The sequence below is a fragment of the Sapajus apella genome, unplaced genomic scaffold, assembly GCF_009761245.1.
Source record: "Sapajus apella isolate SASKATOON/1434 unplaced genomic scaffold, GSC_monkey_1.0 scaffold10, whole genome shotgun sequence".
Classification (NCBI taxonomy): Eukaryota; Metazoa; Chordata; class Mammalia; order Primates; family Cebidae; genus Sapajus; species Sapajus apella.
The window spans coordinates 2395318-2403586 of NW_022436950.1; the positions used below are offsets into that span (position 1 = coordinate 2395318).

An 8269-nucleotide genomic window follows, 5' to 3' on the forward strand; every position below is an offset into this window, starting at 1 on the left:
GGTGACAGAGTAAGATCCCATCTCAAAAAATTTAAAAAATAAATTAAATAAATGCTAACACTTGATATAAAATAAAGTAAGGCCGGGCACAGTGGCTCATGCCTGTAATTCCAGCACTTTGGGAGGCCAAGGTGGGTGGATCACCTGAGGTCAGGAGTTCGAGACCAGCCGCTAACATGATGAAACTCCATCTCTATTAAGAATACAAAAATTTGGCCAGGTGCAGTGGCTCACACTTGTAATCCCAGCATTTTGAGAGGCCGAGGTGGGTGGATCAACTGAGGTCAGAAGTTCGAGACCAGCCTGAATAACACGGAGAAACCCCATCTCTACTAAAAATACAAAATTAGCTGGGCATGATGGTACATGCCTGTAATCCCAGCTACTCAAGAGGCTAAGGCAGGAGAATTGCTTGAACTTGGGAGGCGGAGGTTGCAGTGAGCCAAGATCGCACCGTTGCACTTCATACTCCAGCCTTGGAAACAAGAGTGAAAATCCTTTAAAAAGAAAAAAAAAAAAAAGAATGCAAAAATTAGCTGAGTGTGGTGTCGGGTGCCTGTAATCTCAGCTACTTGGGAGGCTGAGGCAGGAGAATTGCTTGAACCCAAGAGATGGAGGTTGCAGTGAGCCGAGACTGCGCCACTGCATTCCAGCCTGGGCAACAGAGTGAGACTCTGTCTCAAATAAATAAATAAATAAAGTAAAAAGTTAACTTTATTATAATTAAGCAAATTATAATCTCCTTAAAGGCTGCAACTGTTTCTTCATCTTTTGTAGACCTTATAACCCCCAAGAAACTGACTTTAAAGCACCTAAAAATTTTAAGTTTGCTAAATGAATAAATACAAATTTTACGCTTGAACATACAAATTAACATATATCTGCTTACGTGCATACTCTCACACATTTCACCAACGCTTCTCCAAGGATAAAGTTTCTCCTCACCAACAAGGATAACAGAAGTCACTAAAACTCTAGAACACTACCTGTTACTAATTCGGTGAAGAGAACTAATTTTCCACAAGACTCGCCATAGGCTTTGACCTGAATAAAACAGGAAAAGATCCTAGGAGATTACAAAATTTGACTCCTTTCCATTTACAGAACAGAAACTATGGTGTTGAGAATCAGAAAGAGAGGAAGATAATGGCAGCTCTGAAACAAGTCTTAGGTGTTGCTGCCTCTCAGCACCTTACTCCTTTTGCTAGCACTTTGGCAGATGTGACAAAGAACATTCCAAGTGTGTAAGTGTATAAGACACACTGCAGTTTCTAATACCATTTCCTTGCAAAAGCACATTCACATCATCTGCATGGTACGATGTCCTTCCACCATAAGAGATAAGCAATTATATTTTAAAATCTTTTTAAACAGGTATTTCTATTCAGCAATAGATTGCTTTATGTCCCAAAAGACTCTCCAGTCAAACTTCATTTTGTTACAGGATACAAAAACAGTTCACACGAATGATCATTACCTTTAACAAGCAATTTGTCTCTCACAGAAACCCTCCTAGTGGAGTCCGACGCTGTGGCTGCCGTCCGGGACCCTTTGAGACCATCATCACGCTTCAGTTTGCTTGCTAGCGTTAGCATTACTGCTGCCTTTACCCTGAAAGACAGCAATGAAGGCCGGATTAAACACCAGGTCTCCAGAGACTAATCTGACATTGAGGAAAATGTACAGGTGCTTTTGTATTTTGATTTTTTCCCATATGGAAAAGTTTTGCATACATCAATAAGATTGGATTCCTTCATAATACATTTGAGTAAGCTCTATGACATCCTCTATAAGCCTAACTTTTAAAATTATGAATTGACATTTTTTAAAAAAGAGAGTCATGGCTGGGCATGGTGGCTCACACCTATAATCCCAGCACTTTGGGAGGCCAAGGTGGGAGGATCGCTTGAGCCTAGGAGTTCAAGACCAGCCTGGGCAATATAGCAAAACCCTGTCTCTACAAAAAATACAAAAAAAAAAAAAAAAAAAAAAGAAAGAAAGAAAGAAAGAAAGAAAAAACAACAACAAAAATTAGCTAGGAGTGGTGTCATGCACCGGTAGTCCCAGCTACTCAGGAAGCTTAAGTGGAAGGATCCCTTGAGCCTGGGAGGTTGGGGATGCAGTGAGCCATGACTGTGCCACTGCATTATGGCCTGGGTGACAGAGCAAGACCGTGTCTCATGAAACAAAATAAAATAAAAGAGTCATGCATGTCACACTCCCTGGTTACCCACTAGGTGCCAGGCCCCGGGATGTGGTTGTGACAAAGCTCCCGTGGAACATAAGGTCTAGGGTGGCCTCCACAACCTCTCAGCCAGAGTGCCCTCACCAATGGGTTCCACATGGGTCCATTACTGCCCACTGGTTAAGTCTCCCCTTCCCTGCTGCAGGGGACCATACCCATGGCATGGTCCTAGGACCTGGCCCATCACCACCTGAAGCAGCACAGCCTCTGGTGGAGGAGGAGTACTACTCTTTGCTCTCCTTCCTCCTTTAATAAAGGTGTGGCTACAGTCTTAATAAGCATCTTCTCATTTATTCATGCTGTGTTGCATTCACTTACATTTGTGTTTTATTTATATTTTTTGGCCATTTCAACATCAAGACTAAATTAAAAGTAATGGCCCAAAGTAGATTATGTTCATTGGTGGCTTCCAACCCATCTGTGTTGCAGGTTCCCCTACTGCAAGCTCACTGGGAGGGACAACAAAGACCAAACACAGGTGATGCCGCTTGCTGCTTGGGAGAGAGGTGAAGAAATGCCACAATTTGTTCAAGATTTTATTTTTTAAGGGCAGTTTTAGTATACAGTAAGATTAAGAGGAAGGTATAAAGAGATTTCCCATATGCCTCCTGCCCCAACACATGCACACTCTCCCCTATTACTAACATCCCCCACCAGAGGGTACATTTGTTACAATTAATGAACCCAGGTTAACACATTATTACTCAAAGTCCACAGCTTACATTATAATCCCACTAATTGTAACAGTGTAACTATCCTCTAAACTCCGCCTTCTGTTTCTAACATAAACTGACATTAATCTTCCTCCTAACTCTTGCTTACTTTGCCAGAGTCAGAGAGGAGCTCTGGAACTTCTTTTGATTGAGGACAAAAATTTGTCACTAGTTCAATATTTCCATCATTTCCTATCACTTTATTTCAATACTACTCTGATCATTTTCAACAGAAAATGATCTAAAAATTCCATGTGAAAAGCTTGACCTAAGCATAGAAATTTTAGGTTGAGACTAAGATCCTAAAAGTCAAATAAGAATACTCCTGTCCTCACTGGCATTTTAAACCATTTTAAACCCAGGTCTCTTACACAGTTTCTCACACCATCTTCTGCATATTCCCTAAAGGCTGTCAGATTTTATTTTCTATTGTTTGTATCATGAAAACACAATATAGGCCCGCATGGTGGTTCACACCTATAATCCCAGCATTTTGGGAGGCCAAGGTGGGTGGATCACTTGAGGTTAGGAGTTCTAGACTAACCTGGCCAGCATGGCCAAAACACCATCTCTACTAAAAATACAAAAAAAAAAAATCCAGGCATGGTGGCCGGTGCCTGTAATCCCAGCTACCCAGGAGGCTGAGGCAGGAGAATCGCTTGAACCTGGGAGGTGGAAGTTGCAGTGAGCCAAGATTGTGCCATTGTACTCCAGCCTGGGTAACAAGAGTGAAACTGCATCTCCAAAAATAATTTAAAAAAATTTTTTTTAATGTTTTAAAAATGAAAATAATACACAGAACTGGGATTACAGACGTGAGCCACCATGCCCGGAAGGATATGTTTTTATCTGGAGTGTGGTCATGGTTTCAGACTGATCAATTACACAGTTTAAATACGGGCAGTTTAGTGTATTTCAGTTACGCCTCAATAAAGTTGACAAAAATGTGAAAAGAAACCAATGTTAGTTTCTTCATTGCTACGCCATCTCCTCAAGTGGACCTACATAACAGCACATCTTCACAGCTTCGCCCAGGGCAAAGCAACTGTGTTCAGCTGATGAAGTTACTTCACAGGAAATAGTCACAAACACCACAGGGTTTCAGCTGCCAGAAACAGTAGCACCTTCTACAGTCAAGCTCTCCTGCTTCAGCCCCTACCTGGAATGATCTTGTCAAAAATCCCTCGAAAGGATTCCTTTTCACGGAAGTGTTTCCCTTACCGGCCAAGTCTGCTGCCATGTGTGCAGACTCCAGCACATCAGTCCTGCCACATTGTCAGGATCACCTAATTATGGACCAAGATGTGCATCCATCCATCACTTGTGGGTCAGGTGGACCCACCAGATGCCCTACACAAGGACTACCAGGTTTTATCCTCTGGCTGACCTTGACAATGAAAATGAAGCAAAGAACTACAAAATAAAAGCACAACATGCTTGAACATGAGTTCAGCAGGCAGTATCCTAGGAAAGTCAGAATGAAGAGCCCCATAGCCTGCACTGAGGGAGCTGCTCAGGGGGACCTGGGGGGAGTGATGACCCCTCACATACTGAAAGGCTTACCACCAAGAAACTCTTCTGCACCACTACAGCCCACAGGTGGTGCTTAATGCTTTTATGCCTCCTATCATACCACACTGAAGTATTCTCTGTGGGCAGAAGATGCCCCAATATTCAATTCCACTAGAAGAGTCAGATTGCTGGTTTACTATCTTCAAGTTTATGACTTGCAAGATATAAAAGAATGTAACACTGCTGTTTTGTTTTCCACAGAAGATAATAAAAAATGTACCTTCCTAACATTCTAAAAACATAAGGACATAATGGCCATCTATTTTTCTATCAGGTGTATCACTTTCACATGCCACTTTAAGGATAAACCCAAGGCCTAATTTGGAAATGTTTCCGTAGTTGTAGAATTAAATCTATACCAAAGGGTTCTAAAAAAAAAATAAGTAGTCTAACTGTCAAGAGGCTAGTTGAATACCTGCAGGTGCTTCAGAATTCTTTTCCTTATTCAATATGCTTCAACTCTTGAAGATGTGGTTTAAAGCAAAACTTCCCCTTTCCTGCAAATTATGCTCTGACTAAGGCAGCATTTCGGTAACAGATCAGCTGTTCTGAACAGCATGCTCAGCCTCTAAATTCCACAAGTTGTAATTGGCCCAGTTAGGTTCCTCCTCTGGGTGGGACCTGCTTTTGGAATGCCCAGAGAAGAGGATCTGGTGTACAATTTACTAATGCCATCAAGTGATATTTACTCAGCATCCCTGCAAGCAATGGCAAAACCAGGCCATGTCACTTGTGCAGGGACACCAGGGGCCAGCCAGCTCAAGGTGAGTGGACTACTTACTTACAATTCCTTTCTCATGGAGACGTCTCAATCCAAGCATAAACAGCGGGTCACTAGGGGACACTCAACTTCCCCAGCCAAAGGGGTCCAGATCAGGGTACAACAAAGTCCATATCCCACTTTTCTAAAGAATGCCAGTGCCCAGGAACCTCCCGCTTGGCACAAGAGTACGCTGGTTGACTGACCATCTTTGGAGCCCAGTCCTTTTTATTCTCAGCAGTAAATCTGCCCCTTCCTGCACTGCCTACTACCTGAACGGCAGGTATGTCCAGGCGGGGGTCCTCAAGCCCCACAGCACTAAGCCTGGTGTGATTCTGTCTCAGTCTCCCTCTGCCACCTCTATGCTTCCCCCTTGCCTTCACCTCATTCCTCAGCCAGGATTCCTCTGCACCAGGCAGGCCAGTTTCCTCTTTGTTCCTTAACAACACCCCGCTCATTTCCAGAAGCTTCTATTCAATCTGATACCCAGGTCCGGAACGTCCTCCTTCCCTTCACCAACGAATCCTACCCCTTCCTTAAGGTCCAACGTCTCCTCTGAGAAGCCTTCTCTGGTATTCCAGCCCATCCTGTCACCACTTCCAGGGGGTCGGGAATGCAGAGTGGGGGTCCCAATTCTCTCCTGTGACAGGTGAGGAAACTGAGCCCAGGGAGGAGAAGGCCACACCCAAGATGACACACCAGCAGAACCAGGTCTGGAACCAAGACTCTGCTGCACTAATTGCTCCCAGATGCCCTCCCCTCCTCGTCTCCTTTGCCGTGGTAAACACTTTCCAAACTAGTCCGGGCGCCCCCAGTCGTGGGTAAGCGTCCACACGTGCTCTTCCCGCTGCAGGGACGCGGACTCCCCTCACCTCCCCCGCTCCGCACGGCCTAGCGCGACTCCTGCGGCGATCGGGAGTCCAGTCCCGCTTTCTGCGGCCACGACGGGCCGGTGACCTTGGCCAGGCGCTGGACGCCCCGCTTCCTCCGTGCAAGGCAGGCAGCAGACTCCGCGAGAGGGGCGTGAGCGCGGCCAGCTCTGCCACGCTCGGCCCGGGGCCTGGCTCGCACCAGGTACTCGGCGCGGGCCGCCCCCCGCCGCCGCCGCCGCCGCGGTCACTCACTGCCGGCCAGGCCAGCGCCCCGGCCGCCGACGCCGTCCCCGACCTCCGGCTCACTGCCCGCGGCCCGCGGCTCCTTCCCATTCCCGCCGCTCGGCCTCGCGTCCAGGTGCCCGCGCCCGCCTGGCGCCCGGCGTGAGGAAGCCGGCGGGCCTGAGGCAGCCCCGGCGCCGCCCGCGCGCTCCGCCCGGCCCGCAGGCCAGCCCGTGCACCGGCGTCCGCACCTCGCCCCGCCGCAGAGCCGCGCGGTCGCTGCTCACCTGGGCTCCCCGAGACAGGCGAGGCGGGCCCGGCGCCCAACACCATGCCCGGCCGGGGCGGCTGCTGCGAGATGCGGCCCCTCACAGCCGCACCGGCTCCCGGCGGCGGGACCGGAAGTGGCGGGGCGGGGACTCGGCCGCTTTCGCCCGCGGCTGCCGCGACAGCAGCGGGCGCTTTAAAAAAAAAATTCAAAGTCGCAGAAAACTTTATTCGGAACCAGACACGCGAACAGCGGCGGGCGCCGGTCGGGACTCGGCTGGGCGACAGGACGCTCAGACTTCGCTCATTGGCAGAAGGCGCGGCCGGGGGGCGGGTACGGATTTTGCGACTGTCGCTGATTGGCGAGTAGCAGTTAGGGGCGGGGCTTCCGAGTTGGCTCCGAAGCCCGAGTGCCCGAGCGCCGGGGGTTTTGCACTTGGAGTTCCAAGCCGGGTTCACTTCGTGGTGTGCAAGGTCTGGGGCCTCCGAGGAGCCCGGGCTATCCTTCTCTGAAGGAGCGGCCTCCGTGGCTGGAGCTCCCGCTGTCCAGCACCGTACCTGGAGTTAGGACTGGACCGGCCCCCGCAGCCTGCAGTGCGCGCGGTGGGGGTGACCCGGCGGTCAGACCCACAAACCGCCACCAGCCCAAACCCGTGTGCTGCGCCGGCAGGCCCCGCTGTTCTCGTCACGTCCCTTTTATTCTTTCTTTTCTCTCTTAAATGTGGTTAAAGTTAAAAATCCATTTCAGCTTGTCCTCTTTCCCGCTCGTGGAGCCCAGATTCATCTCTTGCCCGTCAGCGTCCTGTGTGATTGACAAGGGTCTGCCCTGGGGGTCAGGCAGGCCCCTGGAGGAGTGGGCCATTGGAAAGATGAGGTTCAGCACGGAGTCGGTCAGGAGACAGGGAGTTAGATTTTCATTTCCAAAAACCCCACGGAGAGGTTTCTATCAGCGGATTGGCAATACCAGGTTCTCTTCCTAAACCTGGCTGGCGGGCCTGGTGGCTCTTGCCTATAATCCCAGCATTTCGGGAGGCCAAAGTGGGAGGATCCCTTGAGCCCAAGAGTTCAAGACCAGCCTGGGCAACATGGCAAGATCCCATCGCTACAAAATAATAATAATAATAATAATACAAAAATTAGCCGGGCATGGTGGCGAGCACCTGTACTCCTTGCTACTCAGAAGACTGCGATGGGAGGATCACCTGAGCGCGGGAGGTCGAGGCTGCAGTGAGCCGTGATCGCACCACTGCACTCCCCCTCGGGTGGCAGGGCCAGACCTTGTCCTCATAATAATAATAAAGCCTTTGAGGCCGGGCGCGGTGGCTCAAGCCTGTAATCCCAGCACTGTGGGAGGCCGAGGCGGGTGGATCACGAGGTCAAGAGATCGAGACCATCCTGGTCAACATAGTGAAACCCCGTCTCTACTAAAAATACAAAAAATTAGCTGGGCATGGTGGCGCGTGCCTGTAATCCCAGCTACTCAGGAGGCTGAGGCAGGAGAATTGCCTGAACCCGGGAGGCGGAGGTTGCAGTGAGCCGAGATCGCGCCATTGCACTCCAGCCTGGGTAACATGAGGGAAACTCCGTCTCAAAAAAAAAAAAAAAAAAAAAAAAAAAA

General features: G+C 49.0%; 1 protein-coding gene across 4 annotated transcripts in view; it reads right to left on the reverse strand.

The window, feature by feature from the left end:
- Nucleotides 1-6844, reverse strand: part of UBE2F (ubiquitin conjugating enzyme E2 F (putative)) — a 75952-nt gene extending 69108 nt beyond the window's left edge. For 2 of the 4 annotated variants that reach the window (XM_032277759.1, XM_032277760.1), the window contains exons 1-2: nt 6672-6823; nt 1478-1611 (exon numbers count right to left, since the gene is read on the reverse strand). In XM_032277759.1, coding sequence (XP_032133650.1) covers nt 1478-1595 — 118 coding nt within the window. In that variant the 5' untranslated portion in view covers nt 1596-1611; nt 6672-6823. Of the gene's footprint in view, nt 1-1477; nt 1612-6635 lie in introns of all 4 variants that reach the window. The other 2 variants (XM_032277758.1, XM_032277757.1) reach the window with 2 other exon arrangements.
- Between the last annotated feature and the right edge of the window lie 1425 nt (nt 6845-8269).